The sequence below is a fragment of the Leguminivora glycinivorella genome, chromosome 5 (genome assembly GCF_023078275.1).
Source record: "Leguminivora glycinivorella isolate SPB_JAAS2020 chromosome 5, LegGlyc_1.1, whole genome shotgun sequence".
Taxonomy (NCBI): domain Eukaryota; kingdom Metazoa; phylum Arthropoda; class Insecta; order Lepidoptera; family Tortricidae; genus Leguminivora; species Leguminivora glycinivorella.
The window spans coordinates 13,574,854-13,594,401 of NC_062975.1; the positions used below are offsets into that span (position 1 = coordinate 13,574,854).

Sequence of the window (19,548 nt, forward strand, 5' to 3'; positions counted from 1 at the left end):
CCATTTTTTTCCTTTAATATAAAAATGTTTAGAAAAGATTTGGTGCAACATAACCTCAAAGAAAGTCAGATCAGATAGACAAATACAAACGCGCAATAAAGTCATTTTAGATTCAGTTAAGTATCATTAAATTAAAATATACAGCACTTTTGTGATAGATAAGGAACTAAATTCGCATGTAATTTAATGTACATATATGGCATTAAAAAGTAATAAACCATAACATGACGAACATAAATATAAAATGTGCTTATAAGACACTATTATATTAACTTAAATTAGTTAAATTTGCACTTTGAGAAGTCCATCTCAGGATGTTGTTCCATGAATCTGAAATAAAGAACGATTTAATATATTTATTATCCATATATCAAAAGTAATTAACTGAAAGGTTTCTAAAGGGTCGGCAATTACCTCGGTAGAAACATAGTAACAACTGTAACAAGCATTCGTAGTTCTAGCGGTGTAGGTACCCAAGCCATTAAAATAATGTACTATAATATTTATAAATGTTAATCTACAAAAATGCTTCAAAATGAAGTTTTATTTATCGTATGGCAAAACGTTTCTCTACTTTTAAATGCTTAAAATATCAGACTTCAGATAATCGATTGCGGTATTTGCGGTCATCGATAGGCTCTTAAGATCTGCCAATTCTCCGCTAAATTTGGTGATGGGACACTCAAAGATGTCGTGTACTGTCTGATCCGGGACGCCACATTGGCATTCCGATGACTCGCGCCACCCCCATTGACTACTCAAAATGAAGTTTTCCGAATTAAGGGCCTTTATCAAAAAATTCAACGACTATATAGACTTCGTATCATTAATTCAATTACATTCGTTCAGGCTAGTTCTTATGCTCATATTGCATTTAAATGTGCTATAGAAAATGGCTTAACAAAGTTTAGAGAACCCTTATTACCGGTTTTTTGAAGAACTCCATGTTATAGTGCAAGGTAGGTGAACACCTCGGACAGTAGCTAATTATATACACCTTGCATATTTTGGGTAAAAAAAGAGAAATGCCCGTTTGGTAAATATATCTACATTACCACATTCGGACACTGGCGATCAAATATATGAAAGAGGCGCGTTCCTAGCACACAGTCTAAGCTCGTGTAGGTACTATGCTTGTATGGGTGAAATATAACAGGTGGCTGTTCGCGTTTTTGACAGGCGGTAACTGTTACGTAGCCGAGAGAGGGTGGGCGGCACTTTCAGCGGGGAGTGGGAGTGGCCATACTGTACTATAGTACGCTTTATTATACTGTGACATTACCTACAATTTGTTATTAAATATACCTTGCACATTTTGGGTAAAAAAAGAGAGATACCCGTTTAGCACATATCTACATTACCTACAATGTATACTCTTAATCAGCTGACAATCGTGCAGGTTGTTCAGTAACTTACTTTTTGAGTACGTCTTGCTTCTTTTGCTCATCGCTGGTGGGGAGCCCCATCTCCTTCTGCCTCTGATCATACATCATCTTCTCCACCAGCCCGCGGGTCTCGCCGTCCAGGTCAGATAATTTAGACGGTTCTGGAATAATAACATAATCATCTGTCATTTGAAGACCGGTTTTACTTAGTGGTCACACCCTGTCTGCAAATACAATGGTCCTGGGTTCAAATCCAGTACCTAAGGGAATTTATTTCTATGATGAGCAGAACTATTTCGTCGGGAAATAAGCAAAAGTCACTAAGTAGTAAGTACTGCCAAGTCAGGTCAGTCATTTCGAACCGAAGTAGTATTAAAACAAGATTGATTAGTAATTTTTGCTTGTCACCCGACGATTTGTTCCGGAGTCATGGATGTTTTCTATGTATTTAGGTATTTATATATTGTGTATAATTTGACTGAGTAGGTACCTACACACAAACGCATTCTTGAGCTTACCGTGGGACTCCGTTTATCTGCATAAGAATTTCATTTTTTTTAAATCTGTATTTATTTTGGAGGCTTGGTCCATATGACTACGTCGGCTCCGTTAGGCCACTTCACATTATTAACAATAAATTTACAAACTTATTATTAAAAAATAAGTCAAAACAAAAGTAGAAAATAAAACAACCGAATTTGTATATTTATCTATAAAAGAAACTATAAACAAATTCAGCAGTCTTTGACAGGTGTTCCGCGAGAATTGATTGGAACACCCCTATGTCGGTCATCATGTATCCGTGGATCTCAAAGAGCTGCATTCTCTTCGCTCATGTCATGTAATACATAATATTTACTTATTAATTATTTAACACTGCAACGTTTCGACGAAGAAAAAGAAGATAACAAACCAACCGTCGTCTAAACCAATCCCAGTATTGAAAATAAACAGAGACTAATATTATTGCATAATTACTTTGTCGGTTGAGATAATATAAGGTATGTAATTAAGAACTAGTTATTATGACATATAAAAAAGCCTGCCAGGCTAGTTTCCATAACAAAGTCGCTTTGCGGATTTGACTGCCGTGGGAGGTCGTTTTTTCTGAATGGATATTTGACTATTTTGAGTACCCATATCCAAGTTTGTATTCAGAAGTTTGGCAAATCGAGCACTCTAAAATTGCTTTGGAAATCATTTACTATGATTACACGGATTAAGATGGTATTATTTTTTTATACAAATACATACCTGGGTTGATTTTCTTTGTAGATATTTCAGGATCCGTCGTGACTAATCTGCTCCACCAATTCATTTTGTTCACCTAAAACAAGATAACGGTGTTGTTACTAACCGTAAACTTAACCATTAAAATTGATTGAAGACTCTTGCTTCGCGTAAATTGCGTGTAACGTTCAAAATAAATTAGTCTCACTGTAAAGTGTTACAAGGTGTTCTAAGTTAATTAAAAATAAGTAGTATGCCAGTATTTTTGTAAAACATGCCAAAGGAACGGCGCTTAGCGGTTACAAAAAGGTAAGGTCGGTCAAACTAATGAGGATGGCTTTTAGACAAAACGCGAAATGTTAAAGCTATTTGGAGAGCTTGGAATACAATAGTATTTGAATACTTGACTGGATGACTTTCCCTACTCTCAAGCCGTCACCTACATACTCCAGCAGTTTATCGAAAATTCTGTTACAGTCGCTAGCGAACGTCACAGATTCCCGTTAAACATTTTTATCTTTGGAAACCATCAATTAAGAATATGCTATCGTCATGCTAAGCATTTATAATTTTATTACAATCAAATATAACGTTATTCGGTTTCAATCAAAAAGTCCAAACGTTAAAACGTTTTATGACATTGAAGAATAGTAAAGATCAAGATATGACAGACAACCAATTTGAAGACAATTTATTTCCATTTGTTTAGTTCTTTAACCTCTTGACAGCTATTCGTCACCCACTAACACAGCTTATTAATCATCATAGCGAGGCATTTTCTTTCAAGTTATTTGTGTAGGTAGGTATCAACTATTTCTCGAAATATTCACATATATGTGGTCCTATTACTTTGCCTTTTTACTATTTTTTATAATTATTTAGTTGACTTGTTAGCTGGGGTTACCTACGCCATTTCGAAAGATGTTTTGCCGATTATTGTTTCGCCGAAAACGTTTTGTCGAATCTACTTTTAAACGAAAGCTTGATCAATCGAAGTTACAATTCATCGAAACATTATTTCATCGAAATAACGTTTTGTCGAAAGCTTATGACATCGAATATTCATTTTTTCGAAACATTTGACTGATCGTACATATGACATGTTAATAATACCAGCCATCGAGTAGTAACCATAGCCGTATTTGTTTAATCGAATATGGTCAAGTCTTATAACTAAAGGCCGCACAGCACCGCGACCTTGGATTTTTTCACGAAAGTGAGAGCGAGAAACAAAAAACTCTTTTCACCTCAGCAGCTGGAAAGAGCCTACTTTGCTGCTTAAAATCAGTGAGCAAAGTAGCTATTTGCTCACTGCACATAATTATATAGAGGCGTCCGAGGCGCCAGACGGGAGAATGCCACTATTCAGTTATGTACAGTGAAAAAATGCTACTTTGCTCACTGATTTTAAGCAGCAAAGTAGGCTCTTAGCAGCTGCTGAGGTGAAATAGTTTTTTTCACGCGTGTCACATTTTGGACTTAACTCGTATTACCTCAGCAGCTAGAGAGAGCCAACTTTGCTGCTTAAATTAAGTGAGCAAAGTAGCTATTTGCTCACTGCACATAAATACACCCGGCGGGGCGCTCATGATTCTAATTTAGTGAGGTATTCAAAAGTCACGAAATGTAAATAACTTTGGTCTGATGTCGCACATACAACTTTTCACCTCAGCAGGATTCAAAAACATTTAGTAAAAGTCCAAAATGTGACACGCATAAAAATAACTATTTCACCTCAGCAGCTGCTACGAGCCTACTTTGCTGCTTAAAATCAGTGAGCAAAGTAGCTATTTGCACACTGCAAATCAGTGAGCAAAGTAGCATTTTTTCACTGTACATAACTAAATAGTGGCATTCTCCCGTCTGGCGCCTCGGACGCCTCTATATAATTATGTGCAGTGAGCAAATAGCTACTTTGCTCACTGATTTTAAGCAGCAAAGTAGGCTCTTTCCAGCTGCTGAGGTGAAAAGAGTTTTTTTTTCTCTCTCACTTTCGTGAAAAAATCCAAGGTTGCGGTGCTGTGCGGCTTTTTGTTATTAGACTTGACCATATTCGATTAAACAAATACGGCTATGGTTACTACTCGATGTCTGGTATTATTAATATGTCATAATGTACGATCAGTCAAATGTTTCGAAAAAATGAATATTCGATGTTATAAGCTTTCGACAAAACGTTATTTCGATGAAATAATGTTTCGATGAATTGTAACTTCGATTGATCAAGCTTTCGTTTAAAAGTAGATTCGACAAAACGTTTTCGGCGAAACAATAATCGGCAAAACATCTTTCGAAATGGGGGGTTACCTACGCCATTTCGAAAGATGTTTTGCCGATTATTGTTTCGCCGAAAACGTTTTGTCGAATCTACTTTTAAACGAAAGCTTGATCAATCGAAGTTACAATTCATCGAAACATTATTTCATCGAAATAACGTTTTGTCGAAAGCTTATGACATCGAATATTCATTTTTTCGAAACATTTGACTGATCGTACATATGACATGTTAATAATACCAGCCATCGAGTAGTAACCATAGCCGTATTTGTTTAATCGAATATGGTCAAGTCTAATAACAAAAGGCCGCACAGCACCGCAACCTTGGATTTTTTCACGAAAGTGAGAGAGAAAAAAAAAACTCTTTTCACCGCAGCAGCTGGAAAGAGCCTACTTTGCTGCTTAAAATCAGTGAGCAAAGTAGCTATTTGCTCACTGCACATAATTATATAGAGGCGTCCGAGGCGCCAGACGGGAGAATGCCACTATTTAGTTATGTACAGTGAAAAAATGCTACTTTGCTCACTGATTTTAAGCAGCAAAGTAGGCTCTTAGCAGCTGCTGAGGTGAAATAGTTTTTTTCACGCGTGTCACATTTTGGACTTAACTCGTATTACCTCAGCAGCTAGAGAGAGCCAACTTTGCTGCTTAAATTAAGTGAGCAAAGTAGCTATTTGCTCACTGCACATAAATACACCCGGCGGGGCGCTCATGATTCTAATTTAGTGAGGTATTCAAAAGTCACGAAATGTAAATAACTTTGGTCTGATGTCGCACATACAACTTTTCACCTCAGCAGGATTCAAAAACATTTAGTAAAAGTCCAAAATGTGACACGCATAAAAATAACTATTTCACCTCAGCAGCTGCTACGAGCCTACTTTGCTGCTTAAAATCAGTGAGCAAAGTAGCTATTTGCACACTGCAAATCAGTGAGCAAAGTAGTATTTTTTCACTGTACATAACTAAATAGTGGCATTCTCCCGTCTGGCGCCTCGGACGCCTCTATATAATTATGTGCAGTGAGCAAATAGCTACTTTGCTCACTGATTTTAAGCAGCAAAGTAGGCTCTTTCCAGCTGCTGAGGTGAAAAGAGTTTTTTTTTCTCTCTCTCACTTTCGTGAAAAAATCCAAGGTTGCGGTGCTGTGCGGCCTTTTGTTATTAGACTTGACCATATCCGATTAAACAAATACGGCTATGGTTACTACTCGATGTCTGGTATTATTAATATGTCATAATGTATGATCAGTCAAATGTTTCGATTAGCTGAGCAGTTCTCAAAAAATTTGTACATAGCCAGATAGCCACGTCAGCAAATTTTAATTGATCCTGTTTTGTTAGTAATATTTAGTAATATAAGTCAACTTTCGTAAAATATATACGGGATGATTGTTATAATTAAGAACACTAAGTACTAAGTTTCATTTCGTCATTAAGATTATCTAGTTTCTAAGTTTTCAATTCATCAAAAAAAATCTCAATTCATCCAATAAATCTTGGTAACAAAATAGGAATAAAAACAAATGATTTAACTTTTTCCTTAATTTTTGTACAAACTTTTTGAGAACTGCAGAGCTTTGTTTATTTCAGTTTCGCGAGCACGAAGAGTGAAAACTGATTTAATGTAACACTAATCCTACCTTCTCCAAGTTAACAAGCAGGTTGCGCCCATCCTGTAGCACCCAGGTGGATTCCTCCATCTTGATTTCGGCGTCTAGCTCACCGTCGATGATCAGCGGCTGGCCCTTGATGCCCACTTTGAGGTGCTTCTTGGTGATCACCACGGTAAGGTCGCGGGGTCTCAGCACTTGTCGGAGTGGAACTCGCAGCTGGGAACAATAAATTATGAAACGTCAGTATTTTATAGGACACGACCACTTCAAAACTTTTCTGGAGGAGCGTACGCAAAGACGCAAGACAGATATTGGAAAGCCCAGACGCAGTTATTTACAGGGATCAAATGGAAGAAATAGTTTATTTTTGCAAAAAAATCATTTTTGGCACAAGCTTTTATCGTCGGCTGTACCTTTCTTTCAACAGTCATCTACTGCTCTCCGAGACGTTTCTAAAAACCTCTTACTCGATGGGGATACGACGTTTCATAGCAGTTCCTATGACCACTTTTCTGCTCCATCATCAGATCAGCTACATGATACCATAGTATTGCATTGTCACGTTGGCGTGCAAAATTTCAGCTCAATCGGAAACCGGGAAGTGGGTCAAATTTAGCTTCTACGTTTTGACCCAAACTAACATGCTAACAAGGCAAGTTGAATAAAAGCTTGTGTATAAAAAGTAAGGGCCCTATCGTATCGAAAAGTCAGAGAGCTGGCACAGGATAGGAAAACAAGACAAGAGATTAACTTTTTACATGATGATGGTCAGCAGATACTTAAAATATAATAGGTACGTAGTTGCATCAAAGGTCGAAAACTTTTCAATTCATTAGATATTATTTTAGAAACAAGATTTACATGTAAACATACCCGAGTGAGTGATGACACGTGTATAAACGGTGTGGTAACCTTTATACATATCATTCAAGGGTATTTATAAGCAGATGCAACACTGTCTTCCTAGAAAATGGTAGGTATATAATATTACCTACATTACATACAGTTACGGATCTTAATGTTTATCTGGGGCCATTTTTATTACTTTTACGGTTTCTTACTTATGGGTATTTTCAGAATTTGGGACCCTCCAATTAGCGAAAGTTGTTAACAAAAATTCTGACAGCGAGTAAAGTTTTGTTAACAAGTTTTGCTAATTGAGCATTTCTTTTTTTTGCATTTTTTTATTTTGATTTTTTTTAGGGAATTTTAGGTCAATTGTACTCAGAATCACGAGTACTTTCAATCTCACTGGGAGACAAAAAGTGTCCCAGAATTTCCATACATTTTTGTTACTTTCCTCTTTTGCTACCCCACACAACATATACGGAAAATGGTAACAAAATAAGAAAAACTCGCATGGGATAATTTTTTTAACTACTAGGATTGAAAAAGCTAGTGATTCTGAGTAGAAATACCACATTTTTTTTCCAAAATATCACATTTCATAAAAGTGGCGAAAAAAAAAGAAATGCTCAATTGGACCCAAATTCTGAAAATGCCCTTATTTGAAGCTTTGATTACTTAATATACAATAAAAATAAAAGAAATATGTTATTATGCTAGTAATTATCAAGTTTGTCTAGGTACCTATATCAGACGTAGGACCATAATTATATAAATGACTAGCGACCCGCCCCGGCTTCGCACGGGTACTATACCTACATGTAAACCTTCCTCTACAATCACTCTATCTATTAAAAAAAACCGCATCAAAATCCGTTGCGTAGTTTTAAAGATTTAAGCATACATAGGGACATAGGGACAGAAAAAGTGACTTTGTTTTATACTAGTAGTGATTACATATATTACATATTGTTGTATACTTTTTCCTTTGATTATTTTTTTACGCTTTAAGAAGCTTGGCCAAAGCGGATTAAGGATGTAGGGAACGGAAACAACTTAGGCGATATCATTATAGAATTTGAATGCAAACCAACCAGGATACGCGGTTAGGAAATACCCGAGTTAATGTTTCTTACAATTTCCATTTAAATCTTGTATCAAGAATCTTATTTAACATTTAGAATAACTATTGAAAGGGCCGGTGTATACAATGTTTACATAAGGAAAAGATCAGATGATTTGATTTGTTGCACCTTAGTTTTGTTTGCCTTTTCTTTACGAATTCACAGTCCAGTGTCCCATATTTGGATGACGACAAAGTAGTCCCACAAGTCCATGCTATACTTACTCTCTAAGGATCTTTGAAGTAATTTTATAGACTTAAAATGAGGACGTCTATTTTGATTGGGGACTATAAGGTGTAAAGCATCATGTGGTCATCCATTATGGAGTCTATGACATAATATCAACTGTTATTGTATTTTTTATTGATAGGTACAAGACCTGCTATAATGACGTGACACACAATAGCGGTTGTGTATTCGTGCGTACTCCAGTTTGAACAGCGACTCGTGTCGCGGATACGAATCGAAACGGCCAATTCGCTGAGGTATTTAAAGGTTAAGGATAAGGGTATAGCATTTCAAAGCGGACCCGACCGATTTGGCCGATATTGCGTCACGATCTAGTTTGTATAAGTCATAATTGACGTCAAATTAGCAGTACGTAGGCGAATTGACATTATAGTAACGTACGTACAAGTCGTAATTGTTGTAGGTTTAAAATTGAGCATCGCATAAAAGGTAAACAAAACAGATGGTTGCGGTTTTTAAAGCGATGGTATTTTTAGAACTCCTGAATACTTAAACATGGTGTCCGCTGACAAAAGCTACGTTCATCAATCATCAATTTTCAATATAAGTAGCTATGCGAGCCATAGACATTCTATACTTTCCATGCGATTAAAAAAAAACACTTACGCCGTACCGAATTACTTAACAGAAAGTTAGTATTTTTTTTATACTTACCAAAAATGATCTATCTTATTTAAATATGTTTTTCATTTAATTAAAAATAACTTACAATACATTATCACCGTTTTGTTCACATATACCTAAGAGCCACAAGCATATAATTTAGTAAGTGCCACTTGCCAAAACCCATTATTACCAATTTAACGAATAACCCGCAATTATCATTGGATTTGCATGTTGTTATCAGGTCAAATTTGACTAAAAGCGACAGAAGTACGCCCAAAGTTTGACGTCTGTGCAACTTTTCACATTAGCGTTAGTCGGCCGCGACTTGGACAGCACAAGGTGTGACCCATGAACCGACAATCGCATGTGTAGAATACGGAATGAGCGTTAAAACAACAATTATGTTTCACAAGAGGACGCCACAAAAGAACGCGACCGACGAAGGCGTGTTGACCTCGCATTCCTGGCAAGGACGATGAGCGCGACTCCCGTCGCGACCGGACCTGACACTACGATTTGTGACTCATTATCATGAAATTACTGTTTAATGATGTCCCGTCTTCACGTAATAATTGAACGGCGCCTAAATAAGTGACGGTCAAGGCAAGTCTGTATCAAAGCAAGCGGCATCTTGCGCCGGAAAACAAGCAGTAATTATTGTAGCAGGATATTCAATGGCGCGTCAGTATTAAACACTAAAATCAGAACGAACGGCAATATCAAGATTCGTTTGTCAACCTCTTTTATGTTTGGAAAACCATGTTAGAAAATACAAGAACAAATTTAGACTTCGCCCATATTGCGAAATCTTATTATAGCAGGTCTATAAGATAACCAATTTTATACACAGCCGATCATTAAGTTTAAGGACTCTATCGGAAATCGATTTTATCAACACATTCTAACGAATATCTATTGACGTTGAAACTAAACAAAAACAACAGAGATTTCTAACTGGCCATGATCATTATTCAGTTATGCAAAGGTAATGTATAAAAAATATTAAGTTAACATAGTTGCGACACAGTTCAATGCCGTAGTTTAAAATAAATGAGACGACACAAAAGGTTTTGCAATACAGGAATAAGTTGCTATAAAAGAAATTTGATAAAACAGCCAAATGTCACATGACTGTTTTAAATAAATATTGACTTACGTAACAATAATAATCACGATCCAGAACAAGTTTATCCATATTTTTTTGTACGCGTAATAAAATTATATAATCTACAATTCGTTTCATATTTTACAAATAACTCTAGGCGACGCCTACATGATTTGTAGATATTATGTCGCCTCGGTTTTTATAGTTATTTCCACGCATGGTTCTGCTAATCATCATCATTCATTTGTTGTATCCACATAGCAACATTGTCCGGTTCCAAATTAGTCTCATTCTGACCTTGGAGCATATGGGATTCACTAAAAGGAAAGATGACAATTGCTAAGTTCTGAGAGTCCAAGTCACACACATTTGCAAGTGATTGCACTATTTTGTTAGCTCTCATTGTACCTCTATCTTTTCAACCGCTGAATAATTTCCAACTTTTTAAATATTATTTAATAAAAAAGTTAAAAAAAAGAAAAAAAAGACGTATGGGGCTAATTGGTTGATAATCATAGCATACAGTGCGGGCTTAAAAGGCTAATATTTAAATACAATTAAAAAACCATTTCTGTCAACACCAGATTATAAATACGAACAGTTGCAGCAGATTTTTAATGATAGAGTAAAGTTTTGTAAGTGAATGATATAATTGCAAGCCAATTAAACCCGACAAGTGCGTGCGACTGGGAGATTAAGCGAGCCTTCAATCTTTTGTTGCCCAAATGAATTACTCTTACGAACCTTGCGAGTCAGTGGCGTAGATTGGCTTGGTGCTGCTTTATACATAAAACGTATGTACTCGCTTTGTGTCAGTGTCTTGTGTAGCTCGATCTTTGCCATTGACAACATTGTATGGCGAAACTGGATATTAAACTGGTCTTCGAGTAAAAGCCGGTACTTATACTTAGTGAATAAAAGCTGTTGTGCTATAATGGGTGCCTTCACACGCGCCGCTAATTGCGGCCCCGATTTAATGGGAATCTGGATTCTCTACAATCGCACCAGTCTTGCATGAGAATTGCTTTATAGGTACAGAACCCATAAAAAAAATCATGAAAATCTTTTGTATAATCAATTGATTAGTATTTTATGCAACAGGCGTTTAAAGGAGGCCAAAAAAGACGAGTGGCGTGGGTAACAATTTGAGGCGAAGCCGAAAATTGTTATTAAGACGCCACGAGTATTTTTGACTCAGTTAAACACCGTTGCATACAATATTTTTTCTACGACCATGCACTTACTTTTTAATAGTTTACTAGAATAACTTTCGTGAAATTCGCACTATTTCCTGTATTTTGACGCGTCGGCCTCCCCTCTGTTCCTGCCTCACCCTGTCGCTCGCACTGCCCCCGCTCGGCTGCCCACTGCCAGCCCCCGGCGCCCCGCGAACCCGCTATATCCCTTAAAGGCTTCCTAACAATGCTTTAAGAGCTATATTGTATGCGTGGGTGCGCGGGGCGCCGGGCGGGGGCGGGCATCTATTATGTAGGGTTTTAACGATCTATGCACGACACTGTAAATGACGAATAAGAACACGGGAGTAGAAAAAATATTTATTGGTTCACTGTCGCTTGTTATATCTGAATGTGTAAGTTAAATACTCGCCCACACTTGATCATACTCCAAATGAGACTTTTCTGGAGGTGGTAAACTATTAGGAAAGAACCTACGTGTGACTCATCCTAAATATGAATACTTCGAATTCCAATAAGATCAATATTAAATTCGTGGAAAATCATCACCGAAGGTTTTCGGAGCTGTGACTTTTTATCGCTCATCAAGGTAAAACATAAAGGATAAAGTCCATAATTATTTATCATTGATAAAGTTGTCATAGCAGCCAAAATGTACACTGCAAGTGCAGGATAAAGATTTCCCCTAGTTATTTCCACAGTTACCGCTCCATATGCAGCTAACGAATATTATTAAAATATTATATGCAATTTAATCTTAAAAACGAGCAATATTTTATTTATTTAATTTAATTTATATATTTATTTATTTACACTGACGATCTCGGAAACCGCTCTAACGATTTCGCAGAAATTTGTTATGTGGGGGTTTTGGGGGTGAAAAATCGGTCTAACTTATCCTTAGGTCCCGGAAAACGCGAATTTTCGAGTTTTCATGCGTTTTTCTTCGCGCGCCATCTCGTGTGCAGTAGTTGTACTGTTAAGACAGAATTCTTTCGGTCGATGTAAGTACTATTTATTGCAAACACTAGATGGCGACACAGGTCAAGGCTAAAACGAATTAGGTACTATTCATTTTTGAACTAGATGGCGACACATGTCAAGGATACGAAACAGAACCGAGCGAAGCTCGGTTGCCCAGATATTAATAAATCTATTTCACACTTTCTACAGGGAAACAGTAGGTGCCTATTCAATGAAAATGCAAAATGTAACTCGCCTATCTCTGAAGTTTAGTGATGTAATAGTTAAATCACTTGTTGAAATGGACTTACGTAAATATTTGATCATAAAACAGAAGCATATACTATAAAATTAAACGGAAAAGTCATTGACTACGTCAAAACAACACAACCATTACGGGCTGGGACCGTTACTTTAAAGACATTGATTCAAGTATCTCACAAGGTCTATGATTAGTATAAAATCTCTAGGCCATGGATTTGGCAAACTCAGAAAAATAAAATATTACTCAAGACCCGTAACACCTAAATGTCAATCAACTCTGTTATTATTTAGTTTTACACGAATGAGTCAGTAATTGTAGCAAATTGTTGGGTAGGTGGTAGGTGTTTAGATGTTCACACGTATGTAGGTATGATGTACGGACTTACGGAGACGCCTTGGCCTAGCTGTGTACTTACTTATATAGCATGCGTTATTTCAGGAAAATCAAGATACATGAAAAGTGTAGATGCACTTCTGTATAAATTAACAGTTAATGGTTTGACACTTTGTCAAGTTTCGACACGATGGAGATGAAACCACAGTACAGTACGCTATCTGTGTGACTGGCTACCATGAGTTTTCCATATGTTTCGCGATAGCGTAAACGCCTTCGAAAATTCATTCATTGTAAGGAGAAAGCGAACAGTGCCACAACTAGAAACACGGTTACTATCGAGTAACGTCATAAAGTCATGGTAGAGGATCTATGTGCGTAGCCGAATGCACAAACGCTCACGAAATGCTCACGATAATATCTCTTTCGTACCTGTCTATCTCTATCGCTATTGGCGCGACAGAGCCAGATTACATTTCTGCGGCGTTTCGGTGGCGTTTCGCGTCGCAGAAATGCCATTCGGCTACGGGGCCTGGTCTAGCGACATGGCTGTGCTCCCGATGAGACCATGGGCTCTGCCGTAAAATCAGGTAAATGTAGTAGCTCACAACTGGGCATGTTTTATACGTGAGTAGGTAAGTTACAACGTGCAGAGATTACGTAGCGACCAGATATTGCAGAACTCTAAAAGCTTTGTCGTAACCTAAGCTCATAAGGGCATAAAAGTAACTATCTGAAGTTACGAGTAAAATGTGGAATGAAAACTTTCATCTCGGTAATGAAATATGTTTTGTATTGAATACATAAATAGTAATTATTATTATATAAATACTAAAAAGCTTTTCAGCAGAAAGGGATACTAGAAATCGTATCTGAAATTCGGCGAAAAACGGCATATGCAAAAAAAAACGATGAAATATTGGTATGATGGAAAATAATTAGCTGCTCAAGATCCAAAGTGGGTCATGTATTTGTGGCGTTAGCAGTTGAAACTTTGGTGACAAGATATTTTTTTAAAGAAGATGCATCTCGTCTTTATCAGAATCCTGGCTGTAGGAAGGGCTGGCTCATTCGTATGTATTATAAAATAGAAAATTTGTATCGCTTGTAGTTCTCTAACACGAAACGCGAATATATAAAAGACACGCGCTTCACAAATATTACTGTATTTATTTGTTACCATTATTTGATGACCAATTGTTTGTTCCGGTTAGAAATCAGGTTTTAATTTTAATCGCATGTATTTGATGCAAATTTTTATCGTCATATATGTCGCTAAACTTAGAACATGCGTAATATGGTACAAGTTAAAAATATATTATACATAATTTGCTTAATACGTGTTGTATTATGATAAAAATAATATATATGGAAGAAAACCGAAAACATTTTGTTAACAAGATTATTTTATACACGTTTGAATTGAATAAAAACAGGAAATAGATTTCACATCAAAACATTTTTATGATTTCGTTTTAACTGTGAAGAGTGAACCGAAAATCATTAAGATTTAAGTTATATTTAGCATTTTGTTGCCATTAAAGTTAAAATTTTCGTAATAAACATCTAAATAAGAAGATATTAATAAGTTATGTATACTTAGTCACCAGTTATGTTACTCTTCGAGGGCCGTAAAAATATGTGACATAAATAAAAAATATTGAGGGACACCTTACACAAATCAATCTAGCCCTAAACTAAGCATTAGTTTGTACTATGTGTGCTATATAGATAAATAGATACTTATATAAATAGAAAACATCCATGACTCAGGAACAGTATCTGTGTTCATCACACAAATAGATGCCCTTATCGGGATTCGAACCCAGGACCGCGGCGTAGCAGGCAGGGTCACTACGCACTAGGCCAGACCGGTCGACATGGAACGCTCTTATTGCTCTACCATCATGTTACATATTTGTTGTGTAACATATTATTTCAGGTGACTCTACTAAATATTTTTGTACTTGACAGGCCCCGATGTAAGTGCCTCTGTAGTGATTTTACAGGGAAATCCGATTTCTTGTAAGTAGTCTTACAAGGATTCTTAAACAAGTTAAAAAATATTACGCAATGAGATTTCAGTTACAGTATTGTTTTTAAGTACAAAATGATATCTTCAAAAGTATATAACACAGAACGCTCAGATATACATATATATTTACTTATTATAAATTTATTAAAACTTTATTGCACAAAAGAACAACTTAATGTACAAAAGGCGAAATGTAACAAAAGATTGTAGGCGGTGCATTAAGAGACCAATTCTGAAAAATCAATCAAAACCTTAGACATATAATATATTAACTTACATACAATTACATGCTATTTTTACATAAATAACGATAGGTTATATAATATATCATTCATTAATCATACATTTGAGTCGAGTTAACTTTATTACTGTGTTGCCTGTGTTGGACATGTTCCTTTCGTTAGCATATTGCCCAATTATTGTCGTTTAATCTCGCAATGCTACGATAATGACCCAGACGTCTTAGGGACACTCCTACGACGCGTTCCAAGAGGGCGACCAGTGAGTTCCAAAACAATGTTGCAAACCTAACCACAAAATTAAAATTTTGAAAAAACCCCGACTGCGACATAGTAGACCAATTTTCATGAAACATGGCTAAGAACACTCCAGACTAACTCAGCTTTCAGACAAAAAAAAAACTAAATCTAAATCGGTTCATCCGTTCGGGAGCTACGATGCCACAGACAAACACACACACAGACAGACAAACAAACAAACAAACAAACAGACAGACAGACAGACAGACAGACAGACAGACAGACAGACAGACAGACAGACAGACAGACAGACAGACAGACAGACAGACGGACAGACAGACAGACACGTCAAACTTATAACACCCCGTCGTTTTTGCGTCGGGGGTCGGGGGTTGAAAAGTACTTCGCGACATTCAATATTTCTGTGTCTCTGGCGAACTCTGTAGCAAGTAGGTTTAGCATTGGATAGTTACATTTTCGTTTGTAACATTTTAAATTCTCGCGTCTTTTACACATATTTAATGTCATTGTCAATCCCGGGTCGGACGCGATTTGAAACATCGGAAAAGAGGTAAAATTGACAACATTTCATATTTTTGAGTAAGGTCAGTGTGGGGAAGACCGTCTACCCGGAAAGACATTGCCAATAACTTTTGTGTTTATATATCTACGCCTCTCACACCTCCGAAGGTATACCAGTTTTTCATCCTTAAGCCATTGGTCTTGAATACATATCCCTAGGACGAACACTAGTTAACAATAAACTTGATTCGTGTTTCGAACTCGAACATCGAGTTCAACATGGTTCCGCAAAAAATTAAATTAAAATAGAAGCAGTCGGAATATTTGTATATCATGTATGTAACGTAGTCATTTAATAACCGTTCTTTCTGACTAGTACTATTAATCTACTCAAAACGCGTTCAATTTCTTGTTTTATGTTCTGAAATATGTAACTTAGAAATTGTGCCTACTCAGAAAGTCCGGCATAAAAGAGAAAGGCAAGACCGGCATACGATAAACAAGGAGTTGCCAACCTTTTTTAGGCTTTATTGGAAATAAGTCGAGTGTAAACAATATCAATATAAAAGTACGTTTTTTTGCTTATGATAGTTGTACCGTTTTTGATTTTAACTTCGAAATACAGTTTTGGTAATGATTCGTATGGTGTTACTAATATCATTCGAAAGTATTAAATAAAAATGACATAGTTGTGAAGAATTATAAGTGGTGAACAGAACTAAGCCTACTTACACTGCATTACTCGTCATCATATTTAAGATGGTAGTGTTTGTATAGATTGTGCAACATGCGGCGACAAATATTTCAAAAGAGTTATGTATTTTTAGAAATAAAAGTAAGCATTTTGAATCCAATTATTTATTCAAACAGAAAACATAATATTTGCGCACCCTTGACAAAACATATTTAATAAAGGTTGTTCGTCAGACGGCAGAAACTGAACCCTGGAGGCACAGAGGGTCATATCGAAACTATGACTAGTGGCACAAACTGTGCACTTCTCAAGTAAAATCATTTCGTCTTCCTCGTCGATATATACGCTGGCTTTAGGAACTTTAGGAAGTACATCAAAAAAAGATTCTATCAATACATTCTTCGGAAGATGTATTATAGACATGACTTGTATATTGTTTGCTATTTTTAATAACTGAAACAAATATTTATGTATTAAATATACAAATATTTATGTATTAATGACATCTGAATTTCTACTATGAGTTTTTGAAGTCGTAATCGAGCAAAATGGGGCAAAGGGTGTTTATTGAATCCTGAACGAAGTAAAGGAATCTCTAATCACGCTACGCTCGGGATTCAAAATTAGAATCCTGAGCGTAGTGAGGGATTCAAGTATTAACGCTCAAGGTGGAAATAATTTTGCTACCATATGACATATACAATTTTTCACGTCACCTATGAGGAAATTACCAAAATATTAATAATGAATATACCTACTGCAAATTAGTAGTACGAACTTAATCTACAACAATTTATAAACGATCATGAAATATATTGTCAAAACTCTTTTCGTTGAATAAAGATGTTATACTGGCAACATAAAATCCTTGAACAGAAAAGAACCACTCAGCTCCTCCAAGACTCGAGTTTGTAATATTCATACTCCCCGAGTTACACACAATGTTTTTCATCACACTTGCAACATAAAAATATGTAAAAAGATAAAAAAAATTGAATACGGTACTAGAAATTTCATAACTCCCTTGGGAGAACGATTTTTCTATGACTCACGCTCCGCCTGCGTGTAAAATCACATTAAATGTGATTTATTTTACACGCAGTGTTTAGTGTGCGAGTGTGATGAAAGAAAATTACGCATTCATTCATACTGTAGTGACTATAGCAAAACCAAGCATTGCTAAGAAATGTTACCAAACTAATTCACGTATCTTAATATCCTATTACGTTTTCTTAATTAACATAATTTCAAAAACAGATAAGTAGTTAGATTTATATGAGCCTGTAATATCGTGACTAAATTGTATTCGCCGGTGTTCGTTGGAAAATCAGTATTATGCAATATCTGGACCTGAAAAGAAAAGGCTATGAACCCCATCTACGGGACATATGCCGGTCTTGCCTTATAAATAGAAAAATGCTTATATGTTCAAAATTTCAACGTTATTTTAATAGTTATCTAGCACATTCTGCCCCGTTATTACGTAAAATAACAATGATCATGATTTTGGAACCTAGTCTCATATGAAATTACGCGACAACAAGCACTAGACGGTTTTTCCGTGCTCATCGCGGGAGGACGGTCAACCCGCCGAGCCTTAAAAAAAGTGATTTTTATCACTTAAAAGTACCTTACTTCACCAAAATACTGTAAAAGCTTTGTAAAATATAATATTTGCTATCCCATAGGATCATGCGCATTACGCCAGACTGCATTAATTATAGAGTTTTATCCACTCAAACTTTATTTCAAATAAACTATGCCGGTCTTGCCCGCACTGACCTTACTACTTTTTATTGTTTGGTTCGAAAGAACTCAATACTAAAAGATACACGTATTTTTTTATTTTTCCAAAAACTGCTATTTAAATGAGAAAATCCCTTCTTATTACTACTTCGAGCAGAAAGAGCGTAAGTTACAAACGTCAAGACACAGCTTCGTGACGTCACATGTGTTGTTTCATACACCTAAGAAAACGACAAAATAATTTCTAAAAAAAATAGTTTTAACTGTCAGCTCAAACAACAGTCCGGTATGTCTGACTGTCATGTGTCACTGTCAACCTATAGTGAATGACTACGAACCATAGACTAAGCCATGAAATTTTTAATATCTTTGCTACGAACTGTGATAAGTGTCACTGTCAAACTCAAGTGACATCCCAACTGGAAGATTTTGTTATAGTGCCAGCTCTAAATCAGCTATTTGACGTCACTTCCCCTTTAAACTATTTTTAAGATTTTTTATACTAAAAATACAAAAAAAAATAAAAAAAAATGTATGTGATCTACAAGCGTATATCTCGAAATGGTTTTGGATTTAGGGACATTGAAAATTTTGAAACGTTGTCAATTCTATAAAAACATAATATTACACGTCACATGTTACAAGACGAGACCTTATAGGCCAGTCAATAAGTTATCAGATCTCATGTAGTGCTGCTAGCCTTTAATTCGACAAGTCACAATTTCATAAAATCTACATATAAAACGTGCTCAAACTGAAATAAATGCCATATACCAAGAAAAAGAGTTAGAGTAAGTTCTTAAGTATAATCTACACCCCAGTCAAAATTGGCAATATCTAGCGAAAATGTCGTTACTACAAGAACTATAGTTTACAAG

The 19,548-nt window shown here is 36.1% G+C and overlaps 1 protein-coding gene across 1 annotated transcript in view; it reads right to left on the minus strand.

The window, feature by feature from the left end:
• Nucleotides 1-39: 39 nt before the first annotated feature.
• LOC125226355 (nuclear migration protein nudC) overlaps nucleotides 40-19,548 on the minus strand; it is a 50,911-nt gene continuing 31,402 nt past the window's right edge. The window contains exons 5-8 of the mRNA XM_048130316.1: nucleotides 6,535-6,723; nucleotides 2,640-2,712; nucleotides 1,417-1,546; nucleotides 40-330 (exon numbers count right to left, since the gene is read on the minus strand). Coding sequence (XP_047986273.1) covers nucleotides 279-330; nucleotides 1,417-1,546; nucleotides 2,640-2,712; nucleotides 6,535-6,723 — 444 coding nt within the window. The 3' untranslated portion in view covers nucleotides 40-278. The remainder of the gene's footprint in view (nucleotides 331-1,416; nucleotides 1,547-2,639; nucleotides 2,713-6,534; nucleotides 6,724-19,548) is intronic.